The sequence below is a fragment of the Prinia subflava genome, chromosome 15, assembly GCF_021018805.1.
Source record: "Prinia subflava isolate CZ2003 ecotype Zambia chromosome 15, Cam_Psub_1.2, whole genome shotgun sequence".
Lineage (NCBI taxonomy): Eukaryota > Metazoa > Chordata > Aves > Passeriformes > Cisticolidae > Prinia > Prinia subflava.
In genome coordinates, this window is record NC_086261.1 from 11,847,494 (window position 1) to 11,874,919 (window position 27,426).

The 27,426-nt window shown below is 37.7% G+C and overlaps 1 protein-coding gene across 1 annotated transcript in view; it reads right to left on the bottom strand.

Annotated features, from left to right (window-relative positions):
- MYO5C (myosin VC) overlaps positions 1-27,426 on the bottom strand; it is a 33,110-nt gene that overhangs the window by 3,666 nt on the left and 2,018 nt on the right. The window contains exons 2-38 of the mRNA XM_063413015.1: positions 26,431-26,541; positions 25,446-25,611; positions 25,011-25,155; positions 24,445-24,601; positions 23,749-23,892; positions 22,760-22,841; positions 22,070-22,177; positions 21,443-21,549; positions 20,540-20,805; positions 20,050-20,131; positions 19,579-19,719; positions 18,794-18,919; positions 18,088-18,171; positions 17,086-17,220; positions 16,654-16,751; positions 15,439-15,525; positions 15,242-15,353; positions 14,112-14,323; positions 13,331-13,496; positions 12,837-12,983; positions 12,124-12,288; positions 11,806-11,899; positions 11,168-11,231; positions 9,886-10,066; positions 9,216-9,309; positions 8,360-8,423; positions 8,193-8,273; positions 7,623-7,803; positions 6,686-6,779; positions 5,897-5,948; positions 5,531-5,696; positions 5,193-5,280; positions 4,431-4,526; positions 3,319-3,473; positions 2,079-2,168; positions 759-909; positions 71-353 (exon numbers count right to left, since the gene is read on the bottom strand). Coding sequence (XP_063269085.1) covers positions 71-353; positions 759-909; positions 2,079-2,168; positions 3,319-3,473; positions 4,431-4,526; positions 5,193-5,280; positions 5,531-5,696; positions 5,897-5,948; positions 6,686-6,779; positions 7,623-7,803; positions 8,193-8,273; positions 8,360-8,423; positions 9,216-9,309; positions 9,886-10,066; positions 11,168-11,231; positions 11,806-11,899; positions 12,124-12,288; positions 12,837-12,983; positions 13,331-13,496; positions 14,112-14,323; positions 15,242-15,353; positions 15,439-15,525; positions 16,654-16,751; positions 17,086-17,220; positions 18,088-18,171; positions 18,794-18,919; positions 19,579-19,719; positions 20,050-20,131; positions 20,540-20,805; positions 21,443-21,549; positions 22,070-22,177; positions 22,760-22,841; positions 23,749-23,892; positions 24,445-24,601; positions 25,011-25,155; positions 25,446-25,611; positions 26,431-26,541 — 4,775 coding nt within the window. The remainder of the gene's footprint in view (positions 1-70; positions 354-758; positions 910-2,078; positions 2,169-3,318; positions 3,474-4,430; positions 4,527-5,192; positions 5,281-5,530; positions 5,697-5,896; positions 5,949-6,685; positions 6,780-7,622; positions 7,804-8,192; positions 8,274-8,359; positions 8,424-9,215; positions 9,310-9,885; positions 10,067-11,167; positions 11,232-11,805; positions 11,900-12,123; positions 12,289-12,836; positions 12,984-13,330; positions 13,497-14,111; positions 14,324-15,241; positions 15,354-15,438; positions 15,526-16,653; positions 16,752-17,085; positions 17,221-18,087; positions 18,172-18,793; positions 18,920-19,578; positions 19,720-20,049; positions 20,132-20,539; positions 20,806-21,442; positions 21,550-22,069; positions 22,178-22,759; positions 22,842-23,748; positions 23,893-24,444; positions 24,602-25,010; positions 25,156-25,445; positions 25,612-26,430; positions 26,542-27,426) is intronic.

Here is a 27,426-nt window from a genome sequence, read left to right on the forward strand (position 1 = left end):
GAGATAAAGGACATTACATACAAGTGTTAAAAATTCATTCTCAAGCTTGTCGCAGCTTTACTGGCGTTACCTTATCTGCATTCCTTTTCTACAGGAGCACATGTCCTTGCGGAGGAAGAGACTGTTGAGGGTGACAGCTCCAATCAGAAAGAAAAGTTGCTTCACTGCCTGCTTTAGGAGCTCAGAGTCCAAGCCATTCTGACACATAGTGCTATAAAAATAGCTGAGCTGCTGCAAGATAGAGGTCATAGTGTAGGTATCCGTGTCATCTATACTAGAAGAACGTTTACGGAACCCCGTAGGTTTCAAGCCAGAAATTCCTTGAAGACTTTCATATTCCAGCATGCCTGGCACTGAAATACAACAGATGATAGTTGATAAAATCAAAATTCCCAAGGCTCCTTCCAGTTACATTAATTATTGAACAAAACCTACTTTCAGGATATTTTAGAAGTTAATTGATATGAGAAAAATAAGATACTGACAAAGATTTCCAGAGCACATAATTTTTAAAAAGCCTTTTATTTTTGTATGATGTTGCTCAGATTCACAGCATTATCCTAGACTAGGAAGTTTTGAGGAAAAAGTCTGGAATATACAAGTCAGTGAAATTTTATGTGTAGAAACACACATGCAGGAACACCTATCTATAAATATCAGGAGATAGGAGTCTGTCCCACCCTCTGCCTTGCTGTATAAGCTTTCTTCATACACTTCACAAGCTCCATTTAGATCCTTTTGGGTTGCTGCTGCCTTACCAATCATGTGCTGAATGTTGTTCTCCATTACAATAATGAATTGGTGATATATTCGAATGGCCAAATCACTGAGAACTTGTCTGTATTCTGAGAGATCAAAATGCTTCAAACAGTTCTTATTCTGACGTGGAGTGTTAAACTTCATGAATTCCTACAAGTGAGTAAATATAATTAGAAATCACATAATGTGGTAATTATAAATTGTTACTGCAATGTGTTGGAGTTACTCATTCCATCTCTGGCTGAACTCAGTCCCAGAATGAGTCAAAGCTACAGCTAATTTCAGTGGATGCTTCCTGTACTTAATTTTCCAGTTTATGCTGACGTCTGCTCTGCTCGTAAAGCCAAGGGAAAGGCACGCATACATGTCAATGAACTTTGGAGCAACTCCTAGATCTCTTAAACATCCCTATTTAAAAATCCCTATTCTCCTCTTGCCCCCTAACCCCAAAAAAACCCAAAACCACAAAATAAAAAGCCAACAATGTAGTTCAACCATGATGGCAACCAAAAAAATTCTACATTGCATTGTTGCAAAGGAATATTATCTCTGGACTTTTCATTAGCAAAGTTCTGACTTCAAAATCTACTCCAAATCCTAACCTGTGTGAGGTGTATAATATTCATTAGAATGTAGATTAAAAGTAAATTCTGGATTCAGAGCTTTCCCTGCTGCTGCAACCCCAATTACAGAGTGTTGGCAATGAAGTTTAATGGGTTTGGGTTCTGCGTGATCCCAGTGTGGCCACAAGAGGGAATGCCTCTAACCCCAGTTCAGGGCACCCAAGTCCATAAAACCTCATTAAAAACACAGTGAAAGCTTCCAACTGAAAAGAATTAAAAGAAACTTGAATCTCAGGATGAAATTTAGCTTAAAGAAGCAAGTGAAATAAGGGGAAACCTGAACAGTTTATTGTTTTGCTTCTTTCCAGAGGTTTTCTTCTATTCTGGTGGCAGTAAGTGTTTGAGTGGCCCTAATTATAAAATAGTAAAGCTGTTTTATATATATACATGGCCAGATATCTGAAGTCCAGCTCAAATTAAACTCATGTGGAAAGATTCAAATTAAGTAGCAGTTTTGATGTCATGGCTTTAACCTACTTTAGCACTTTGATGCTTCCTTCATTTCCCTTGATCCATTAATTCTATACTGTCTTATTATTTGTATAAAACACATAGCAACACTGCAGAGCAATGTGAATATATAAATACCTGTAAGGAACACTGGTAAGCTGGTGAATAGTTATTATTTAATGCTATTTTAAATTCCAATTAAAATCTGTCAAAAGTAATGAAATTATTTAGTGAAATCAATCCTACCTCTTCCCCGCTGTACTGCTTCAAACAGTTAAGAAAGTGATATGTATTGGAAAGCCAAAAGGACAACATCTCAAAGTCTTCTGAATGTTCCTGAAAATGGTAAGTAAAGCAGTCTTACTACGGTATTGTCTCATTAAGTTAATTCAATAATTAAACTTAAGACCATTACAGCATGGGTAGAACAGAGCCTATCTACAGCAGAAAGGGCACAGAGCATCTGTAAGGTGCTGAACAAGCCCTGCTCTGTTTTCAGGCTAACACACAGCAAAAGATCCCCTTTTGTTTGGTAAATACTGCTTAAGTATTCTTATGTGACACACAGGCTAAATAATAAACCTGAACAAACAGTTTTACAATTCCTATGGATATACAGTGTGCTGGAGAGCTTCCTGCAAAGAAGTGTGAACAACACCTGCATTCACAAACTGAACTACATATAAACACAGTTCTAACTATCTATCTGTTAATTTTATTAGCTGAGTAAACACAAGCTTCCCTAATAGATAAACTGTGCGAAAGTAGAAAGACTTCCCTAATGGGAAACTGTGCTATAAATTTGTGTAGAAACTTATAGGCATTCTCTGTACAAATGTTCAACTGCATAAACCACAGCTCATTCCTGCCTGTGCTTCCTCCCTCTGTCTGGTGTTTCATTCCATTATAAATCCATAATAAAGCATTCACAGAGCTGAATTTGTTATGTATGCAGCATAGCATTTTTTGTTTATAATTGGGTTTTGTACACTGGCTGGCAATTTGATTTGAATCGTTTGGGTTCTAGTGCTGCAGTACAGACGACATGCTGAATTACACCAGCAGCCAAGCAGTGCAAAAACCTCTTCAGTCCACTACCAGCTTGCTGCCAGACAAACCAGGCTTCATTTCTGTCCTTCTGATTTTTTTACCAGTGTTGAAAGCACAGGTGCACTTCACCTAATTAGCTACTCATTGTAAAATGTGAAATACTTTAAATGATTTCATCAACAACATCTTCAGATAAAAATAATTTATGTTCATGAAGTATGTGGATTCTGTGTTCAGCACAGCTGACCCTTACCTGGAGACTTTACAGGGATGCTACTACAAACCTCAAAAGGAATGTCACTAATGATTATCATTCCCTTCTAGGAATATCAGCAAATGGGAGTGTTGGCATTCCCCAGGTACCACACATGCATCTTGTAAACCTTGTGTTAAAAATCAAGAAGTGCAGTACAGTACAAAGAAAAATGGCTCCTACCTTAACAACTTGTTTGATGCCATCGATGGTTGCATTCATGAAAGACTTCAGCATGTCAGCATCGTTCAGGTAATCTGCATACCTCACACACATGAACAGGATGTGAGCTGGAAGGCCAGGGATCATATTAACTACAACTCCACGTGGCTTTAAATCTGCACAGAGGAGAGTCATCTGGTTTATTATGTAAAAATCCAATTTTCAATGTATCATTCCAAAAAAGACAAGCACCATGCTGTTCCTTTCTGCAGTGACCAGTCACTGGATAACTGGTGCACTGGTGAAACAGTGTTCTGAAACTTCTGTAACAGTATTGCTCACATATGAGTGCTCCTTATATTTTCCTGAGGAGTAGGAGAGTATTGTAGTGATTTCTAAGGTCCAGCACAGGCTATGCCAGAGACGACAATTTCAAAAAGCAAATTACATTTAACTACCCACTGGATGCCCCACCGAATTCCAGCATTGCTTAAGGCCCCACCTTTGATCACAAAAATATAAACATTCACAAGTGAGAAGGAGGTGAGAAGAAAAGGTAGGTGTTGTTAATTTAATAATGGTACAAATGTACATGGAAAATTTGTCAAATTCACTATTAATTGTAAGCTAATGAGAAAAGCTGGTTTGGCAGCAACACTGATACTGTAAAGCAGCTCAGATGAAGGACAAAATCCTTCTACAAGAGAAACACAAAGTACAGCTCCTTTCAGTGAAGGGAAGATATGGGAAGGACAGACAGGAGAGTAAACATCACACATGGATATAAGCACAGTGACTTACAGACTTAGTAGATGACCAGGAAGAAAGTAAATTCAAGTCCCTGGTGTGCTCTTGAGATTTAAATCTTTAGAGGTGGATAAATAGCAAGAAAGATAACAGAGCCAGTATTATGCAGAGTCAGAGAAATTATTTTTACACAGATAAAGCATTTCCATACTTGAAACATCTGGCAGTGGAAAGAGAGCAATAGAGAGCCCTCAAACTGTACTGGTAGTAAGAGAACAGGAAAAAAGCAACTTTGAATGTAAGTGACATATGGTGCCTTGTAGTTTTTGTTACAGTGTTCTGAATATTGTTGATGACTTCTAAAATTCCAAGTTTTACTAAAATACCGAGGATCAGATTCTGAATGATCCTTTCTTCATCCTCTTTTTTGTACTCCATCATTCCAATGTACTCTTTGGGCACAGTGGGCACGTGGGCTTCAGCTGTCAAACACAAAAGCACTGTTACTTCCAGGTTAATGCTTAAGCTAATGGTTATGTTAGAACAAACTATTAGAGAAAAGCAGTTTTTTCTGTACTTAGGAGAGTACAGGCCCTGTCCACACTAAGGTTCTTATCTAATGGCTCCAAGCATTCTGGGTTAAGTAACATTTATATTATTCATTAATAGCTCAACTGGGGTCAGTGGGATTACTTGCAGTAATAAGAAAAATAAACAGCAAGGTTACACCTCTACATTAGACAACTTTGCACTGTTTCTGAGAGTATCCTGTAGTGAAGAACTACTTTGTCTGTAGGAGCTTTGCACAGACTAACTTCACATCAGGAATCATCTGCCACTCAAAGGCTCTCAGGAGGAGTTCCCTGTCAGATGCAGAACTAACACTGCTGGCTTGGGGAAAGTTTGTGTGAGGGTGTGCATTAACTGCAGGTCCCCTACGTGCCTATGATTTAGCTGGGAGAAACAAACAAACAAATCAGGAAAGAACTTTTATGTAATTTGTGTTGATGATTCCCCTGGCACATTTTTCTGAGGTATTCAATTTCTAACTACTCCAAACTCAACCTTTTTAAAAATATTTTTTTCTTCAAACAGACACTGAGCAATCAAAGCTATTAAACAAAATCAATCACATAATAATATCTTACCTTTTTCAATAGTCTTGGTCAGAGTTTTGATCTGATCTTCTAATTTTTTTATTATTCTGTCTTTCATGTCTAGCTTTTCTTCAAGATCCTGTAATAATCAAAGTCAGTGAGTTCAGAGTAAACACAATCAAAAAACGTTTTCTACTGCTCCATGTTATTGTCACAATTAAGTGCACTATGATGTGCTTTTACTTGTATTTGCTGAAAGAAACACCTTCATATCTTTTTTTTCTCCCTCAATTAGTTGAAGAAACAATCTATCCGTACCACAAAATCATTTCATTCTTTTTATCCTGCATTTCAGGTACAGTTTCTTAATGACAATTTCATTTCCTCACCATGTTTTCCACAGCAAGTCGAGTTGTCACTTGCTTTATCTTGCTTTGTACTTCATCCTGGACTTCATCTTGCATCAAACCATTGCTCAGCCTCTCAATTCCTTGGATTGTGTCCTTCAGACTCTCTTTTCCTTTTATATCTACTTCATTCTGGGCCTCAGCAGATCTAAAAATAGATAAGAAGTCTTGTCTCAATCTTTTGTGAAAGCACAGTCAGATCATACTTGTCCATTAGTTATTAACTGTACAAAAACACTCTAAGGCAAATCTAAGTGGAATGTAATACTTTTAAGAATTTAAGTGCCTCTGTTACCACAGCTTAGAGTGACTACATTTCTTATATTTAAAAAAAACTAAAAAAATTACCGTCTTTGTGTCCTATCCCGTTCTAGCTCGTAATGCAGCCGATTTGACATCTCTTCCATTTTTTTTCAGTAATAGATGGCAACAAAACCCAAAATAAAACAGAAACAACAAAATCAAAGGTATTTACTGCTCAGTATTAGTTCTTAGAACCATAATTTTGTTTCATGTAATGAAATTGAATGACCTGCTGGATAATGTATCAGAGAAATATGTGACTACTCCATACCACACAGAAAATGATATGGGAAAAAGAATTTTCATACTACTAACTTCTTGCAGTTGGCAGTAAAACTACTCATAAATTTTTAATCAGTTGCCTAGGAAGACATTGCAGTTAGAGACACTCCAAATCCCCAGCAGAATATGCTTTTCTAAATTGAGAAGAACTTTTCCCTCTGTCTCCCACTCTGAGTTTTCTAGCATTCTCTTAAGTCCACCTCATAGAGTATGCCTTAGCTTCCAAATGATCTTTTCTTTTTACTACTGTTTCCATATGCTTAGCAGAGCCCTATTGAATACATTTGGAGACTTCCAAACCATAGAACTGAATGACCTCAAAAAGGTAAAAAAAGCACGTATTGGCACATATCTTACTCTTTAAGATGAGGTATAAGCTATATAACACGTTTTTTTCATTGCATTTCTTATGTTTTACTAGTAAGAAAGAAAGTAATAAGGCTATGAAGTCATAATGGAATATTAATTCAGCTTTTAAAAGTTCAGTTCCATGGAATTCATTAAGTTCATCTCACACAGCTGAAAGACTGGAGACCACAGTGGGACCATTACCTTTCAACTTTATGGTCTGCTCCTGAAGACGGTTTTCAAGATCTAATTTTTGATTTTCAAGTTCAGCAACTTGCTGCTTAAGATCTGGGATTACCTTTTGGAGAAAGAGGAGATTTGTGTATTTCAGCACCTTCCTTCTTTTCAAATCCCTGCAGTAGTTCCTAAGTCACCCCATGACCCTCCACTGCCAATAGTCCAAACCACAGAGAGGCTCTGGGGGTACTGCTGCTGCTTGCCTGACTTGTTTAACTTTTCTGGAGGCACCTGCTGCTGGCCACTCTTAAAAACTAAATACTGAGCTAATCAAATTGTTGGACTGCCCCACTACTACCATTGTTCTGTTCCAGTTTAAAGGAAATTACACTATGGCTCTAATTTCCCCAGTTCAATTAACAGTGAAAAAAACCTCCTCAACATTCCATAAAAGAATTTTAAAAATAATATCATAGATAACTTTTCCTTTTATTTTCAATTTATGTAGCTGTGTTTTGAAAATATTTCTTCCATTATTTTTCATAAAAATGATATGGCATTTTTTATCTTCTGGAAGAACGGTTCCCTGTGTCAGACAGTTTTGCACAGCACCAGTGGTCAGGCACTCCAGCCGTGCCTGTAGCTGGTTTTGGAATGTGTAGCTGCCCTCTGCTGGGGAGAGCCTCAGAACTCTGAGGAGGCTTCTGAGAAAAATCTCAGATCAGGTTTATGCAAATGAAAAGGCAAAAAGTCTCTGTGAGGCTGCCCCAGCTAGCTACACACTCAGAAAATAAATCTGGCTGTCTCCTTACACACTGCCCCAGCAGGCAGAGAAAGAGCCTCATGGATGTGAGGCCACCTAACATGGCCCCATTTCTGTGAGCCTTGAGATTTCAAAGGCATGACCACAATGTTTTGAGTGCCACAAACACTCCAGGGTTGTACTTCTACACCTGGACCTTACCAGATTTTCTGAAGTTAGCCTGCTAACTTCAAGCCGAATGCCATCATTTATGTCATTTTCCTCTCGGAATAGTTTTTGTAGATGATTAATGTCTTGACTAAGATGTTCAACTTTAAAGTTCAAACCTTCAATCTCCTTCTCATATATTTCTTTCTGAGACTGGAAATGGCTTTCCAATACTCTGGTAAAACAAAAGGGAGAAAGAACATGGCAGATGTAGAACGACCTTGATTAAATGGGTCAAATTTAATACAAAGTAAAAACAAAGTACTGTGATTAACACTGAGATATTCCATTACATCACCTGTGCATTAAAGGAGTTGAAAGTTATGCATGATATCTCAGAGGAAACACATTTCCCTGACTGACACATACACACTTATCTCACTGGCTTGGTAGAAGTTTATTCAACTGATTTTAATCTGCTCAGCTCATCATATAAGCTAGTGTTTGTTCATTTCCTTAACAGAAGTTCAGTATTTCACTGTAAAATCTGTTACCCACTGATCCTTCCATTTATCTTCTAAGTCACAGCTTGGAGTTATGGAAAAGCTGAAGAACTGAACTAACCTTGTGGCTTTTTTCAAGCCCTCATAAGCAAACCACAGTTCTCCATCCTCATTTAAGTGTTCCAGATCCTCTGTAGAGAGCCTAGAATGCAAGGCAGAACCATTAGTGTGCAGATGACCATTAATGCATTTTTAAAGCTTTTTTGAAGACGCCTTAGAAAAAATTACCTGCTCCTCACATCTTCAAAATCATAACTTTCAAGAAGCTGTTTTGTAACTTCTGACATCTTTTCTGGAAAAAAACCCACAAAGTTTATAAAATTAATTATTTTCTCTGCATGTTTCATTATAAAGATCAAACCATCCTCTTCCTAAACCTACAAGGTTTTTTCCTGGTACTTAGTAAATATATCTGATTTAGCACAGGAGTACCATGAGGGACTACTTTGGGAGATGTAGGAGCATTAGGTCGATGTACCACCAGTACTGGGGTTTTTCTAAACTTTCAATGCAAAGTTACATCTTTCTGGTCTGAATCTGGGCAACTCCTAGAGCTGGATAGATGATTCATCATCTTGTGCTAGGTTACCACATTAAATGCTGCAAAAACAGGTTTGCTCTATGACATTATTATCATTAAACAAAGTTCACAACAGTAGTGCTTAAGTACATTTTTTCCAAAGAGAACCTAACTCAGCAAGTTATTGAAGCATATTTGACATTACTGGGACAAAGGACAGGATGAATATAAACTAGATCATGTATTGTTTACACATTTTTTGGATCACTTGGTAAACTCGAAGTGAAGTTTAAATTCTACGTGAAGTTTAAATCATTAGTATTTATTTCTAACCACAGAGGAGAAATGTCTGAATTCAGAGTTTTCTCAAAGGAGTACCCCAGATCTCAGTATTCAGTGACCACTTTGTACAACTGTATATATACGTATGAATGGAATTAAATCACCATGGGATGGGAAAGAGAACTGGAATTTTGTCATAGCTGACATCCAAGAGATCAGTTTGAAGTGGCCTGGCTCACACTGCAGTCAGGAATTCCCTGCACTCTCTGGTGTGTAGCTTACCCCTCAATTCTCGCTTCTGTGAGTGGGCCTGCTTTTCAACATCCAATTTCTGTGTCTGAAGCAGCTCGATTTCCTTTTGCAACTCGGGTATTTTCTGAATCAAACAGAAATCATATACTGAGACAAGGAGTGAATGACCAGGGCTGACCATCAGTTAAATTATAATTATAATTAAGAACAAGTTAGTATGGTGAAAAGCTTAAAATGCGTTGTGTTTAAAGCATCTGGTTCTCAGGCATCACAGCAGAACAGTAATGTGAGGTACTGAAAAATATATGTTTGTGCCATGGAATTGACTCAGAGAACAAAAATGTTACTTTACACTAATTTAAGGTTCAGTTTATAAACTACATATATGAAAAATCCTCTTAGAAACACTTTCTCAGGAAAAAGAAAGGAAAAATGATCTATATATTTAAATTTATAAATATTCAAGCCCAATTACTGTTGAAAATGTGCACTTATTTCTGAGAGCAGTAACTTGCACTGTCTATTACATTAAAACAATGCAATATAGTGATGTATTAAATACAGCTTATTAACTACAGTTTCTGCTTAAAAATGCACTGGAAATAAAGAAATTAGTGAAGATCATCTATAAACAAAACATGCACATTCTCCACTTGCTTTATCTAGCAAAGACTCCAAAATTAAATGCGTCATGCTTTACCTGTGCTTGTTTTGTAAGCTGCCCTACTTCCATTTTCAAGCCATCCTGAATGATAATTTCTTGCTGAATTTGTTGCTGTAGCTGAGTTTTTTCTTCTTTCAGAATCTTAATTTCTCCCTTGAGCAATTCAATCTCCTTTTCATAGTCCTGCTTCTGGTTTTGGAAATTTTTCTCAAGTATCCTAAAGAACACAACAAAAAGGTAATTTTATCTGTCTACATTTGTAAGTGAAAAAGTGGATATGTTAAAGAACACTTAAATGAACCATAATTACTTGAAAATGCAATTCTACATCCTCAGAACCCACCCACATAATGGATGGCAATGGGAGGAGAACATCCCTATATTTCCTTACAGATAATATAATGACACTGGGATGGAATTCAAGGCAAAACTGAGTATTTTCCACTCAAGGCCCATTCTCTAACTCTGTGAGTTTGCCAACCCAAGTAGCTTTCCACTGCATTTATGGCCACAGTCAGCACTGAAGAAAGATGCTGCAAGAGGAAGCCCTGTGCCCTTCTCAGTAAAACATTGCAGGAAATTTTCCATTTTCCACCAGTCCCTGCTGGATTGGACTGGCTTCCAGCATAGTACAGGTAATGAGCAAAGCAGAAAAACTAGCAAAAGAAGTCCTCTTAATATAGTCTGAAGCTGAAATCAGACTGAGCTGGAGCACCACAGAGCTCCCAGCCCTCAGGAACAGAGACTGCTCTCTTCACACTTCAGAGAACAGCATTTCTCTGGTACTCATGGTACTCTGTCTTGTACTGGGAAAAGAGTTATTGGGAAATAAACACTTGATCCAAGAGAAGCATGCTGAAAGCAATAGCCATTTGTTGATAAATGACAGTATTTTTACTGCAAGTTAAATACTAAAGGGGAAAAAAGGGTTCTTTCCTTTATATTTTTCACTGAATGTCCTTTACAAACACTGCCTTTCCCTCACACTGAATCTTTCAATTCTGTCCTTTCATATTCACAGGAGTTCTGCCTGGTGTGGCCATCGGCTGCTCTTCCACTCCTGACCAAATGCTGAGGACATCTCCAAAGAAACCATTATGATCAGAGTTGCCTTTCAGTTCTCAGAGACACATGAAAAGACAGGAAACTGCAAAAGCAAGAACAGTCTAGTTTCCTGCGTAAGACTAACCCACAAACAAGAACGTGCTTTTCCTAAACTCTGCATGAAGTACTTCAGTACCAGCACTAATGGAGAAAGAAAGGTGGGAAAGAGAAAAAACAAATGCTGTTTCTAAGAAATAAAATTCAGACTACATACATTCGCTGGTTTTCTTCTTTCTGTACATCATTGAAGAGTTGCTGTGTGAGATCATCCATTTTCTCTGTCAAAAAAAAATTTTAATATTTCAAAGACTTTCACGCAATTGTGTACATTTATTAAAAAAGCATGACCACAATGAGAAGTTTTGTTTTAATAAGTAATCTTTAACATATTCTCAGGCTGAAAGTACTCTCTCAAGTGCCAAATTTATCACAGGACATTTTACAAGTAATGCTATAGAAAAAAGATTCTCAAGCACCAAACTGTGCAATTATTCATCTAAAGTATACTTGATCTCATGTGCTGCCTATGCCCTTTGAAATTAGATTCCTAAAATTAGAGTATTAAAGGAAGCAAGGATAAAGCTACACTTTGAACAAATACACGTGTATGAAAAAGGAAACATACCAGGAGGAGAGTTTCTGTATTGAAAGAACAAATTTAATTTAACTATTAAATTACAAGAATTTGCACACTTGTGCTACATATTCTAAGCAAGAGAACGACCAACTTTCATTTTACTATAATTTCAGCATTTATATTGTTTTTACTAGAACAAAAGTAATCTACTTTTGCTGAAAACCTGACTTTACCCCAGAATAATTCCTTTGAATATACTCCCTTAGTTACTGTACCTTTCATTTCCTCAGTTTTTTCTTGAAGTTTGATTTCCAAGGTCTCCTTTTGTTCTTGTAATTCTTTATTCTGATTCTCAAGCTTTAAGATTTTCTGCACACACAAAAAGTAAATAAAATACAAATTACAAAGGAGGAAGAAATAGGTCACAGAAGATCTCACATTTTAAGAAGCACATACGGACTCTCTTCCTTCCCTGCAGCCTTCCCCCAAAAGAGTATAGTTACTTAGAAACTCTGAAATCATGCATTTGATAAATCCAGTAACTGAAAATATTATTTAAAAATAAGAGCACACAGATGACAATTATAATTTACCTGCTCACTGTCCTCTTTATATTTTTTCCCTTTCTCTTCATATGTTCTCTTTTGAGCAGTTAATTTTTCGAGTTCTGATTCAAGTTTCTGAATTGTATCCACGTCATTCATATGAGCTGAAGCCAGATTGGTCAATCGCTCCAGCAAACCATGATTTTCTCTACTCTACAATGAGCAGGACAGGACAAAAGAAAACAGAAAAATGCACTGAAACTGTTCCATAGAATTTTAAAGGGAGTACTTGATCAACTTCTGCTCACCATTCCTTATCAGTCATGATTATTTCAACCCAGGACTGTTTCCATCAATTAGATTAAAACTACCATTTTAAATACGATTTGGCTGGAATGGCTCTCAAAAATAAGCTGCAAAATAAACATAATTTTGAACTCTCCAAAGTTGCAGAACATGTTGCACCAGAGCAATATCTCACACATCCTTCATCCTAATGCAAACAAGCCCATCCAGAGACTGGATGGACTTAAGAAACAGTAAAAAAATCCAAAAAGGTAATTGCAGACTCTTCTCATTTGCATAATTAGCCCAAAAATACATGATGACTCTTTTTCCCTGAGTGTAGAAAGTCTAGTAGTTTATTGTAAAGGACCATATAACCCTTACATATTCTCCTGTCTTCTCAATTCAATGTCTGTGACTAGAGCAGATACGATAAAAAATTTAATACAAATCAGAAGCTGACTGCTTCCCCTCACCTGTTCTTCCATCTTTTTCTGCAGTTGCTGAACTCTGTATGAAAGCTGGATATTCACCACAAAGCGCCGAATGTTCTGGAATCTGCGCCTGGCAAGCCATGCACGGGCATATTTCTGGAGGATCACAGCCTTCTGCTCTTCACGCATCTTTAAAACAAAGCATGAACATCTCTCTGTAATTAGCTTAATCCACATCAATTACAACAGCCTGCAAGTCTACACACACTGGTGGGGACAATGCATCTTACAGAAATATCTAAATACTGGAATATCCAGACTGCAGACACATTTGAGCCAGTGTAGTAATCACAGTAAGTGGTCTGCATCCATCATAAACCAGACAGAGATCTTGGTAAAAACCAAAAAAAAAACAGAGCAGAGAGAACCAGACATGCAAAAGGTAAAGTATCAGGGATAACTGCCATTGTGTCCATCTTTTTTACAGAGCACGAGTTGTTTCCAGTTACTGAAATAAGATTTTTGATAGGCTGTACCTTCCGATACTTTTTTCTTGCTAGAAATCCTCTTGTGTAAGCTTGTATTGTTACAGCAGCCACATGGATGAGCTGGCAAAGTCTACGCACGAGGTAACCCCGACAGTATTTCTGAATAACTATAGCTGCCCATGTTTGCTTCAGATTTCTTGCAGTTATAGCTTGCCTTAATTCAAAAGACAATAAAATTTATTTAGGTCACATTTGATTTCTCATGCTTGTTGCCTTGGTCAATCAAATTACATACACACACACAAAAAAAAAGAGAAGATATCAAAACCAGGCATCCATTATCAAAAATAGAGTTTGTTCTTCAACCAAAGTGAAAGAGAGGGAATAATCTACGACTTTTAGATGTGTCCACGAGCAATTTTTCTGATGATCGCTTTATGAAAACCTCCAAGCCGACACAGAGCCATTTTCAGTCGCCTTTGTGAATGCCCAGTGCACTTCCTTTGCAATAATTTGTCCATACTAATTCGTACACCCCTGATTCCTTCTCTGGCTCTGAAGCTCAGCAGAAAGGCCAACTGGGTCATCTCTTATCAGCTAAGCCTGAGCTCACAGGCAGACAGGTCTCCTGGGAATCTGGCAGCCAACGCTGGAAACCTGTTGGTGTACTTTTCTCATATCAGCTGAATTACTCAAATACGTTCAAGTTCATAACACAAATACAGCCTGAATTGCTCTTTCACACAAACCCCACTTTGGGCATTAGCTGTCCCTCCTCTGTGCCCTCAGACACGCCCCAGGAGGCAATCCCCAGAGCAGGCAGCAGTACCTGACGGTGCGCTGCCCGCGGAAGTACTGCTGCACCGTCAGCGCCGCTCTCCTCATGCTCAGGAACCTCCTCCGCTGCAGCCAGCCCCGCACACGCTTCTGGATCAGGATGCACGCCTGCCTCAGCCTGTCTGAGCGCAGCTTCTCTAAGTAAGCAACCTGTCCTGCTCTGAAAAAAATTTTTGTTCTCCCAAACTGATATTGGTTATGATCCTGAAAAGAGAAAACAGTAGGTATATGAAGTTTTTAGTTTCTTTTTGTAGACCTGATATTCTCTTCCTTTTATAAATTGTCACTTCAGGCAAGCTCTGCTTCAAGGCATGGTCATCCTAAAGGAGAATATCCTCTCTGCCTGCTTTGTAGATAGGAGTATGTAGGGGGGAAAACCCACTCAGCAGGAAAGACTCAGAGAACTACATCAAAAGTTGTACACTCATGATCTAAAATTAAAGGGAGGCTCTGGACTTATCATCAAGGCCTTAAAAGCAACCTCTTCTCCTCCTCCTACAAGTCTGGTTCCATGGGCTTAGCAGTACCTTTTGATGCACGTTTCTAGCCTGGAACCACTGAGCTGTGTGAGCAGAAACTCAGGATGAAGCTGCTTTTAAGTTCTAGCTCTCCCCCTTGGCCTGTGCCAGAGCTACTTAGCAAGCGTGCCTGTGCTTGGCATCACACATCCCTGAATCTGAACTCAGTCCTGACGTGCTGACTGGACTGAGACCAGCCTCACCACCACAGGCTCATCTAACAAACAGAAGCAAACTGCAAAACAGCAAACTTTTGAACAGCTCTCCAATATGCTGCATTCCACCACCAAAATCCCTCTCATGCTTGTAATACCTGAGAGATGTATACCATTTACTGTTTACTGGTTAATAAATACAGGGTATCTTCCATTTTGCAAGTGGCAATATTAAGCACAGAGTGGTTAAATTCTCTGTCTAAAGCCACACCATGACTGTCACAGCACAAGCTGACCCACAAACCTGTGTACAGCACAGTAAATCAGGAAAAACAGTAATAATGTAAATACCTTTCCTGTCTGAGGAGAGACACTACCCTTGGCAAAAGAGACCTTTTATTACTAATAGGTGCTGTAATACACCTATTGCTTGGTGCAGACAAACAAACCTGGATCAGCCGCTGCAAAACAATCTTGCAAATCTGTTTCTTGTCATTTATGGAGAGTTCCTGCTGTGTCATAAGAATGCTGTAGCGGCTGAAAAACTCAATGTAAGTCCACCTGGAAAATTAGAAGTTAGCAAATTCATTTCATTAACAGACAACTGGGTATTTTTTGGCACAGGGAGGCTCACTGCTATCCCTACCTGGATGGGTAGCTCTGTGCACTAATCCGAATAGTTTCCAAAACACCGCATGCTCGCAGCTGCTGAGCAACTCTTTTGGAATCAAATCTAAAAAAAAAGCAATGTTATACTTTACATTTCTGCTGGGTTTGGCATGTTGTAATAATTAGAACCATTCTACCAACTTGATTTGTATTTCTGCTCATAAGGACACAAAGCTCCCTGCTTCTTATATAATGTCTTACTCCATATGACACACTAAAAAGATAAATAAATAAAATATCTGGGTTTTCTGTTTCTTTCTCAAAACCAAAGGAAAACTGCATTTATTTCTCTCATTAATATTCCTATTTCCTTTCAGTATTAACTGGGCCAGTTCACAGCAGCCAGTGGTAAATAGTTCCACTCTCAACACAAAACACACAGAAATAAATCCCCTCAGCAACCCTCTAGGAAGAAACTCTCTAGGTATTCTTTAGCCCATTCATTATGAATAAACTGGGATTTGCTCATTAATACCTGGGTTCAAAGTTACAAACACAAGGCAAGGAAAGGTCCTTTCCTGTTCTGGACCAGAGCTGATACGCCCACAGATCACACCCCCAGTGTCAATTCAGTACTAGCCAAGAGACCCCTGTGGCTGGCAGATGACTACAATGTTCTTTCAGAAGCTTCTGGTGCACTCTTCAAGTCTAATTCTGACATATTTCTACATTTTCCAAGCTATTTCTGCCCTCACTGCAGAATCAGGAAGAGCTCACTGCAGTGACAGTGACATAATATCATCAGTAGTGTGTTTCACATGGAAAGATTTTGTCTGGCTACAAGAAAATGAACATACTTAAAAGATTTCATTTAGAATCAAAGCTGGCCTCTTCCCTCCTACTCACATATGATAAAGGTTTTAATTTCATTTCCCTTCCAGCTGGAAGTTGTATAACTGACACCAGAGTGCTTCCACAAGTCTGCCCACAAAGGAGACCAACAGCTGCATCAAAGTTAACTCCTACTCACAGGCTAGTGGTTATCAGTCTGGCATAGGAATGATGAAACTATCTGCCACATATGACTGTATTAAAATTACATAAAAACTGGGGGGAAATCCAGGGCAAATTCAGTTACCTGGAAAGGAAGACCATGTTCTGTATGGGAGGTTTCCAACAAAGAGAATTTTGCTTGCTTACACGCCACCACAGTGATACAGAAACCACAGCTGAGCACAACCAACATACTTACTCAAAAGGCAATTTCTCATCGTTTGGCTTTATGCATCTCACATAATGAGGAGTGGTTGCATTGAGTGTCACCATAAGCAAAGACAAAGAATTCCGGAACTAGAAAATATCAGACATAAGAGCTTTGCTAATGAAACATTTCCAGTAAAAAGTCAAATCTTAGTCATTAATTATTTGTTAGGTTTTGGCTGGACAGTGGAAGATAGGGTTTGGATCCCAAATGCAGGAAATTGAAGAGTCTGGCTGTACCCAACAGCCTTCTATATATAAAATAAACACACCTACTTATACCCAGACCTGGAGCACTGCTCTGTGGCTCTTGCTGTCCTGAAAACTGGACAGTCCCTCACAAACAGTGACAGAATCCAGTCTCAGGCTGCCCAGCACGTCCCGGAAAGTACAGACACCACAGAACAGCAGGTTTGTGCAGTACCTTACTGCCCACAGTTGTCCGGAGTTGTTTGTTGGGTGATTTCAGAGCAGGTCTGGCAGATTTGATGTTTATCGTTGAACTGAAAGGTGAAACGGACACTGGACTGTCTTGAAAAAAATTTGCACACAGATGAAACTAAAAGTGTGGTGAAAGAACCAGAGTTAAACACTGTGTAACTGCAGCATCATTTCAATCAAAATTACATTTACTATAACATAAAATGCAAACCCCTTCATACTTAGGCCAGCTACTGCAGAATTTTGAACTGGGTATTTAAGCCACAAACAAACAACAACTGTGAGAAGAGCTGCAATGATCCTGAGTCTATTGTGAAGCACTTACACGTTTCACACACAAAACTCAACATCTGTGAAAGCAGCCTCCAAAAGCTATTTCAGTATAAGCAAATACAGACATAAACACAGAGCGGAGCTAAAAATAAGAGCTCTTAAGGCTGTATTTTCACAATATGCAATTAAAATTAAGAATATATTTTCAGGTCAGATGAAGTCAGCTTGTTAAGAGTAATCCTGAAGTCTCAAAGCTGTAGACTTCAAAGCAGATGGGAAGTGGCAGGCACACATAAGACACCTGATGTTTTCCTTGCCCTGGCATTCTCTTAATCTCTTTTGAAGAATAAACAAAGGCAGTTGTTAATGATAAACCACCTATGAAAGCTGCATATAATGACTACAGGAAAAAAAAATTTTTCAGTTACAAGGATTAAAAAATGCTCTTGAAGGGAGATATTAAAATAAAAAAATCCCAACATAACTAGCAAAGTAAATGCGCATATATGAAGCAAGCTCAACACTGTGTTTTTTCATCTTGTATGTTATTTGATGGTAAAAATATACACTTCTATAATATTAATAAAATTAAGTTAATTTATTCAACCTATTAAAAATCCTTATATAAGAACAAATATTTTAAAATCAGATCTGAATTAATTCCAGTAGAATCAGGTTTTCAGAAGATTAATCATTATTTTTTGTCACAAACCTTGCTCTCTTTCAAGATTTCAACCAATACTTCATGTACTGTATCTCTGTTTTTTTCCAGAAATCCTTCACATTTATATTCTACCTGTGCAAACAGGTGAAACCATTAACTTTTCAGCAACACATAAACAAACAGTTGACAAAACAAAAATTTTTACTCTGCCAGCTGTGGTAGCCAAGAGCTCTTTATTAATCTCAAACATGATGGCTGAAACTTGGCTTTTCCCAATTCCATTATCTCAAGATTACACACATGCATTCTACTCTTTTAGAAGCAGGACAAACTGCCAGAATCCAAATCCTTCTGCCTTCATTAGCAATTTCTTTCCTCCTTTTTTCATTATTCTACAATTTCAAATCAAGGCAACAAAAAGAATACTGCATCTGAACTGTGAATAACTGAGACTAAAATGTGTATAAGATACAACTGTCACTGTTCTATTTATACTTTCTATTATTTTTCTGCTTTTTTATCTTGATGATTTATTTTTATGTTCTCAAATTCATTATCTTAATCACTTCTTACATTTAAATGGCATGTTACAGGCAGTATTACCAATAAATAAATAGCACTATGTATTGGAGATCAATTTTATAGAAGTTCCAAATAGGTGTGGTTAATATTTCCTATTTCCTATGTTTGGTTTTCTTCTGAATGAGCTATTGCTAGAAACACAGGGAACAATACTAAGTTGTTTACACTCTACCTTATCAGCAAAGTGCTGAATGATGAAAGAAGTGTTTGACATCCTTGGTTTTTCAAAGAGTGCATTTTTATTGACAAAATTATTATACAGCTTTTGAACCCAGTTTTCATCTTTTCCATGAGGCAGCTGTAAGAACAAGAAGGGCAATCTCTTTAACAAACTCAGCTGGGCTGTTAGAAGCAGCAGAGCTGCTGACTGTCAGTAAACACCTGCATAAATCCCCTCCAGTGAATTACAACCAGCTTTTGTCTCTTTAGTCCCACCACTGGCTCCCTGTAGCAAATAATTTTTGGAAAGAAGGCTGCATTAATCCACAAAGTTTTGTATCAAAAGTAGTGATTTGTGGATTAACTCAATTTAAAAAATGTTGGTGGAAGAGGCCCCTGGAGACTGAGCAGTCCGAATTCCTGCTTGGAGCAAGACTACCAGCAGCAAACTGCAGCTGGACTCCAGTCCAGGAAGGGGAAAAGGATGAGGATGCCACTGCCCTCCTGCCCAACCTGCTCCAGTCCTGCACTGCCCCCACAGGGAGGAGCTCCAGTTGCTGCCTTACTTCTAGCTAAGTTCTGAGATCCCGTTTTGGATTCTTAATTCTAAAAGAGGAAAACAGAATAATTAATTTACAGTCAAAACTGCCAAACAGAGGGAAAACATTAATGTTCCTTTCCTGAAAAAAATGCTCTACTTCCCATTGGAAAGGGTAAAATACGGATTACAAGCCCCACTTGTAAAAATCTATATAGTTGGGTTTTGTTTTGTTTTTTAATGAGTAAATATTAAATTACCAAGCATTCTTCATCCAGAAGTTCTAAAATTCCCATTTTAGCTTCAATAAGGTCAATGACAGGCTGGTTGTCATAAAAGTCTATTAAAGTCCATGGGATATCTTCCTTCATATACTCTTCTTGTTCAAGCTTGAAGACATGCTGGATTTGCAAAAATTATGAAAACATAAAGAAGGTTACAATTAAGGGAAAATAAATACAGTGTGTGCGTGTGCATAGTTGTTGTATACATAAGATTAAAAAAAAATGTATTTTGGAATACATTATATGTCTGTCTGTAAGAAAAAAAAACTTAGAAATTTTCATTTATATGTATGTGCATACCTATGTTTACATATTAAAAGAAAATATTTGTATTTCTTACTGGACAGTCACTATCCAGAAGTATCCATCCCTCAAGCACAAATAGCATTTACTAATATCCACCCTGAAGCAAAATAAGATAAAGAACTGTAACAAAAAAGGACATACCAGGTTAAATTGCTGCTGTAGTTTTTCATTAGCATAATTTATACAAAATTGTTCAAAACTGTTCACATCAAATGTTTCAAATCTGAAACACAATTCAAGTAAGAAAAACAATCATTTGACATCAAAATCAAATGGTAGCATCCCTGAAAGTCTTTGGAGTTATCCTAATGTTTCTAAGATGATTAATGATACGACTAATGAAGATGCTAAAGAATTTCAAAACTTCTCTAGAAGCTGATGTTACCAGACAAAACAAAGCTAAAAAACCCAGGGTTAAATCTAAAAGTATCATATTAGAAGTTAATTTAAACTTCATTCACAAAAAAATTGTGGTATTTATAGTAGCAGAGGAGTTCCACTAATCTGCATGCTAAAGAACTGATATGACCATGACCTTTCAGCAAAACAAGCCCCTCCAAACTCATCACCAGCACAAAAAGTGTCTTTTTTATCTACTCCAAAGACATTCTGTTTCCAGAGACATTCTTACCCATAAATATCCAATACACCAATGAAAGTGTGTTGCTTGCCAGGGAACTGCAGAGCTTGGTTAATTCTTTCCACAATGAAGTCAAACAAATGAGAGTAGATCTTCTTTGCCAGAGCATCCCTGGCGTTGACAGCCTGGGCCCTTGTCATTGGCTTTACCACCGTCTCTGAGGTGGTGACAATCTTTCGGTGGCACAACCACCGGGCCATTTTGTCACAGTTTAAATCCAGAAGCTCACAGAATATACTGAGATGTTTATCTTCCACCTTTAAAGAAGATCAGTAAGTATCATTAGGGTACATTTAATTCTTTAACTGTTGTCTAGACAGTGAAATCCTTGTGCCACTGACACCGAATTATGATTTTTACTTCTAGATAGGTGAGGGGCTGTATTGGCTTCCTCATCTGGCAAAATAGCAAGATGAGCTAAAGCAAATAATACTGGATAGAACTCCTGATATAGGAGAGAAAAAACTTGGACTGGTTGAGATGTTTTGGATTAAGACACTGAAAGAAAGTTACTTTAGTCTATTTTTAGGTGTTCTTGCCTTTTAGGCTTGCATAGCTCACTGGGACACATTCTAAGCAGCTTTGACCATGCTCTGTTTCCTGCATCCTGCAGAGAGTTCCAAAATGGATTTTCTAGCAGCTGTGGATCAATTAGATATGGGGTACTCTAAGCCACATCTTGCCTTTTAAGAGTTTCCAGACTTGGGCACAGAACAGCATCTGTGTGAACACTCACTGTGACTCCACACAGATGGAGATGGAGAAATCAATCAAGTTTAGTACACCAGATTTAATGCTGCTCTGAGCCCCAGATATGAGAGAAACTATTGCTAAAGCACTTCTGGCATAAAATAGAACAGAAAATGTTGGTATCTGAATGAGTTACTTCCTTACACTGATGGATGATCTTTCATCTCCAACAGCTGCTATTTCCACATTGCCCAAGTGCAGGATTGCTGCCAGCATTTTAAAAACATCCATCTGAAAATCCCCCTTCAGACCTGAAAAAACATTCCTTGATTATTTGAAATACACAGAAACAGTACAATTAATTAAAGCAGAACAATGCTGGGTTACTTGCTTTGTTGTGCAGCCAAGAATTGCACAGCATCTCTGCAGAGTACGATGCAAATCCTTGGTTCTGCCAATTTTCTGCCTGTCTGATCCGATGATAAATTGGGCATAAGTTCCTGTACCTCCCCAAGTGCCAGCTCAAGTCTGATTTAGTTTTTACATAAGCTTTTACAGGGGCAAAGAAGCTTCCAGTTCCACTTTGTCACAGCATGTTAGTTTATGGGCCAAGAAGGCTCCAGCCCTCAATGCTTCTGACCAGTAACAATTAACACCAATTGCTAATTGCTCCTGCCCAGCACTTTGAAAACAGACCAACAACACAATGGACAAGCTATGAAATAATCTATTTTGGTAATAACTGCTAACGTTTTGGATATTCCAAAAACAATCCACCTTTTCCTGTTTCAGAAAAAAAAATCTACTGAAAATATATCCCCAAGAATTTACCCAGTAAGGCAAATGTCTTCTGAGTCTCCACCATATTTGCTCTGTCATCAACTCCTTCTATTACTGTGCTGCCACCCATTCGTGTGTAGTTAAATTCTTCTGCACTTCCTGTAGAAAAGAAGCAAATCTTGTCATTCTGAAAAAATTAGGGACTGGGGAGAACCACTTGTAAAATTTTTATTACACAAAAACATTAAAGATGTTGCCAGATGACAATGTTTCAGTGATGAGCTGGAGGTCCTCTTTTTTCCGAGGGAAATCCATGTGCCCAACTCAGTTAAGCTGACACAAATTAGTATGCATAATTCCTAGAAATATTAATAGTCCATCTAATAAACAAACTGGAATGGACACTGAGTAAACACAGAACTCAATTCTGCTTCTCCCAGCTTCTCTCTAGATAAATGAATCAATTCCTTAAGCTGTCATGGCATCTGTCACTACAGAAAGTATGAGAGTAAGATTTCCAAAGACACTCAGGTTCTTGATCATGCACTATTTCAGTTACCAGGGATTTGCTACTGAGTTCAAAACCAGCAGGATTAATAGCTGAGTGACTTAAAAATGCAGGTCCTGTTTTAAGGCTGTGAGATTTATGCTGTAATGCACTAAACATCCTAGCACTTGAAAACCCAGTCTTAAAATGTTGCACTGCAGAAGAGAAGAGCAGATTATTTTCTTGAGACCTACCTAATTTAAGATGTTCATATTCAGGTTGCATAGCAGATGCACACAACTGATAAAATATGTGGTAGTTCCTTTCATTTTCTGACTGTAAAATAAAGCAGAGAGTAACACCACAGAAAAAAATAATTAACAACAAAATGAAGAAACAAACCAAAAAACACCTGATATTCAATGCTATTGTAAAGTGACAATGATAACTGAAGGCTAAATTCTGCTGCAACATAGGTTAGCAAAGAAATTGCTTGTTATTAAAATGGCCCATCCTTGCAAGAGCTTTGAAAGTGATACATTCAAGTATACTTTATTTCCACTGCCAATATGCAGAGCTCTTCCCCAAGGATGTTAATAATTTCTTCAGCTTGAACAATCATCCACTAATAAGAACTGTCAAATACTGTAACAAAAGATGTGTAGGAGTGTCAGATGAAACACTGCCCTCTGGGAACTCAAAGAACTCTCCATTTCCAAACTATCCTTCAGGGCAGAAGATATATAGAGGTATTTCTCAGTGTACTTAAAAAGTTACAATACTACTAAAAAAGAAACCTTTGTAAAAATCATTTTATATAATTAAATACCTTCTTTAGTATATTATCACAATTAAGCCATAACATTGTAGTGAGTCACATGAAATAAGCTCCAGCCTTATAAAATTTCAGCAATTTTTTTTACTGATACTCTCTCTGCCCTGGGTATGCTGTTCCTTTCCAGATACAATTGACCTCTGTTACTGTTGTAACCACAAGTTACAGATTTCTCAAATATTTCTTTCCTTCTCAGGAATTGTCCCTGAGAAGCATTCTTCACTTGACATAAGGAAGAACATGGAATAAAGTAACTTATCATAAGCAATATTAGCTCCTGTTAAAAAATAAATTAAATACTGATTGGATACACTACTCAGAGCTTCACATAATATTTTCTATAAAGAACTAGTATAGGGCATCAGGAGCCATACTAACATTGACTATTTTAGACTTCATTTTACCCACCTGGAATACAACTCTGGATTTCTCAAGCAGGTATGTTCTCATGTTAGCTCCAATGATTTGGTAACTCCGATCAAAACTGATTTCAGTGTATTTTCCAAATCGACTGCTGTTATCATTCCTTGTGGTTTTTGCATTGCCCACAGCCTGCAGAAATTATAAACTTTTACAATTGGATTTACTCACGTGTCTCATAAGAATAACTTAGTCAAAACTTGAGTCAACTACAAGTTTCTAAAATCAAAGGTGCACAGGGATCAGTCTCAGCACTGAGCTGTTACTTAAATTTTGAGGCCCAAAACTGAAGAGAAGCCTCAAGTCAAATAGTATAATGCTACATAAACTGAAATTTAGACAAAGTATGCTTTTCCACCATAAAGATCCAATTAATAAAACCAAACAACATATTCAATATTGTTATATCATCATCTAATTAGGTGGTCAAGCAACACTCTGGAGGCAAACTAGCACCTCCAAAATTAGGTGGTAAATTAGCCACTGGTAAATCAGACAGGATCGGGTGCTCCTGAGGCTGACCACGTCTTTGCATCAGCAACATCCAGAGGCTGAACTTTCTGATTTAGAGATCTAACTCAGACAGATAAAGCATCTCTAAAGATTTCAAACAAAATTTCCCAGAAGCTCTCAGAATTCTTCCCTTGATTAGTACAGACTTGACAGGCACCCTCCAGAACTTACCTCAGTTATTGGATTGGATGCCAGTACTTTATCCTCCACATGTGCATTGCTGCTTGACTTACTCACAGTGGCAAAGTATCTCATAGTATACCTTGCAGACACAGTCTTTCCAGCTCCTGATTCTCCACTGACTATAATAGACTGATTTTTGTTATTTCTAAAACCAAATAATCAGACAGTTTATGTCAGACATGTCTAAAGGGCATGTATAAATGTAGGAATTACATATATGAAACAATGTCTGAAATCACAGCTGCGCCCAACCCTCACATATCAGTTCCACCTTTCATCTATTCTTCTCTTACTCCTCTTCAGCTGTAACCTCTAGGTTGATGTCATTGCTGTTCACTAAGTCAGTATTTTACTCCTCATCAAGAATGAAAGTAGTTTTGAGTTCTAGAAATTCCTCAACTGGTTAAGGAATCCTTTCTCCTCTAATTAAGGTATGTGTTCAAAGGTATTCCTAATAGCCACTGGCACATACACAGTAAAATTAAATGACAACTAACACTGACTGCCACAAAGACTTCAAGTGTTATTTATGGACATTAAATAACATACTGAACCTTGCCATTTGCTTGTATGCTTCCTCTGCCACAGCAAATATGTGTGGATCCATGTCCCCCATGTTTTGCCCACTATATGCATGGATAATGGCATCTCCATAGATTGGCAGCTGCTTATAGGGGTTTATTGCAACCAGAATTATTCCTACAGCCAAGTGTACAAAACAAAAGTAAAACACAGGTTAGTTATACAAAATGCCTGGTTTTGGCAGCAACAGTTGAAATAATACAAAATAGCAATGTTTTCTATGTAGAAGACCACTGATGGACAAATAAGTTCATAGAAACTGGATATAAACTCACATATAAAACCACTTAACATGAGTTAAAATACACTTCAGGAAAACATTTCACACATCATGTTGCAAACTGAATCAAGATTAATACTTTTTAAAACAAGATTTAAAAAAAACCTCCTCATTTCACTTAGCTTACCACTATATGTGTAGATAAGCTTAGACTCCACAAAACGAATTTTAAGATTGTGCAGAACAGCTGGTTCATGGAGATAACTGAGTGCAGTGAGATCATTTTCACCAACAAGTATGTCAGGATTTCGTAGTGGTGGCAAAGCAGCTGGATCAACAGGGTAACTCAGTTCCTGCCAACAGAAATTACTTGAAATGTTATAAAATGCATTATGTTTGCATAAATACAAATCTACCTTTACATGAAGTTATAGAATTGATGCAGCCCTGCCTGATCTTCTGTTTCAATGATTCCATACATCCCACTGAACCTGGGGGAATTGTTGCTCATGAAAAAGGAAGCCTCATTCTCTGTATTTACAATATTTGGTACTGAATTCTGTAAAAATGGGACACATGTTTAGCTCTCTAAACACAGACATATTTCAAGTATAGATGAGAATAATAGGTAGAGACCTGGTCAGAACTCAAGTCAGCTGTATCACTGTCCTTAATTGCAAACCCTCAGTTTTCTTCACAGAAAGTTTAAAACTCACTTCTGTTTCTTTCAATGAATCCATTTAATCATATCTTTAATACTTGTCTTTATGGAACGGGAATGCAGAAATACAGAAATGCTTTCAAAGTATTAAATCTTTAAAGAACTTGGATACTAAAATTAACAGATCTTACACAAGCCAACAAAAAAAGTAACAGCTGGCTCTGTGAGAAAGAACTATGCCTGCCCTGCACTTCTGATTTTTACTTCAATTTAGGATGAGTTTCAGGGTTTGTTTCCAAAATGCTCTTTGAGGTATGTTCTCCATATTAATGTATATACACAGTGGAATTGCACTCCTCATATTTTTAGGCACAGATGTATACTGTACCAATTTCAATATGGTGAAAAAGGGAAATATGTACGTGCTATTTAGATCCCATAATGGTGAGTCCTATGTTTCTACATGAGCATATCTCAGCAAACCCCACAATATTCAGGCTTTTCTCCTTACAGTTCCATCTTCTAATTGCACATGGAGAAAACGGTCTCCAGCTTTGTAGTTTTTTGTGATTTCTGCAGACTGCCAAACTTCTTCATTATCAGGGATCCAAACCCTATTGTACTGTAGCAGAAAAACAAGACAATAGTTAGCTTAGCTACTATCATAAGACCAGGCTAGCATTAAAAAATACCTTTCAAATGTAAAGTGCAACCCAATTCCAGGACTTTTGGGGATTATTATTAGCTCTGTACAGCAGGATATATTTTTTGTGGTTTTGTTATTTTTCATGGAAGAATAAAAAAAAGAAAGCAGACTCATTAATTTCAGATACATGCATTCTACTCCTGCTCAGAGCAGAGTCTGCAGAGCAACACGGTATCCAGGAAGGTGAGCAATGGCCAGACTGTTGCAAGGCTCTGCAAATCCTCTAACACTGAACAAAGAATAAAATACACTTAAGGGAGAGACCTTGCTCCTAGCAGGGTTCAAATAAGCAAGTACCAGAGAAAGCATCTCATTTACCAGAATTCAGACCATCAAATACAGACAGCCACTTCTCTGAATTCAAGTACAGGACACTGAACTCAGAATGTTTTTTGCCATAGGCACATTGTCATAGCCAAGAAAGACTCTGCACAGTTCCCTTTCTTTTAATGGGACTCAAGTGCAACCTCCAAACATCCTTCCCTGATCTAGGACAAACTTCAAAGACTACTGGCTGCTTTCTTTCTTTACAAAAAATCAACTGGCATACTTTAGTTCCATTCCAGCAAGGTATCTAACCTACTGAAGCACAGATATTTGAAAAAAATATTTGAATGTAAGTTATGCTGTTTGAACCATTTACATCTCCCATGCTGAAGTCAAAATGCTGAAGCAAAAGCAACCTCTTTAAATGCTGTGCCTGAGAAGCTATGGGAAACAACATTCCTTAAAAGGACATAACACAGCTGGAAACCTCAGTCAGTGGGGAATTACTTTACTGATGTGGAGTGTGTCCTTCTC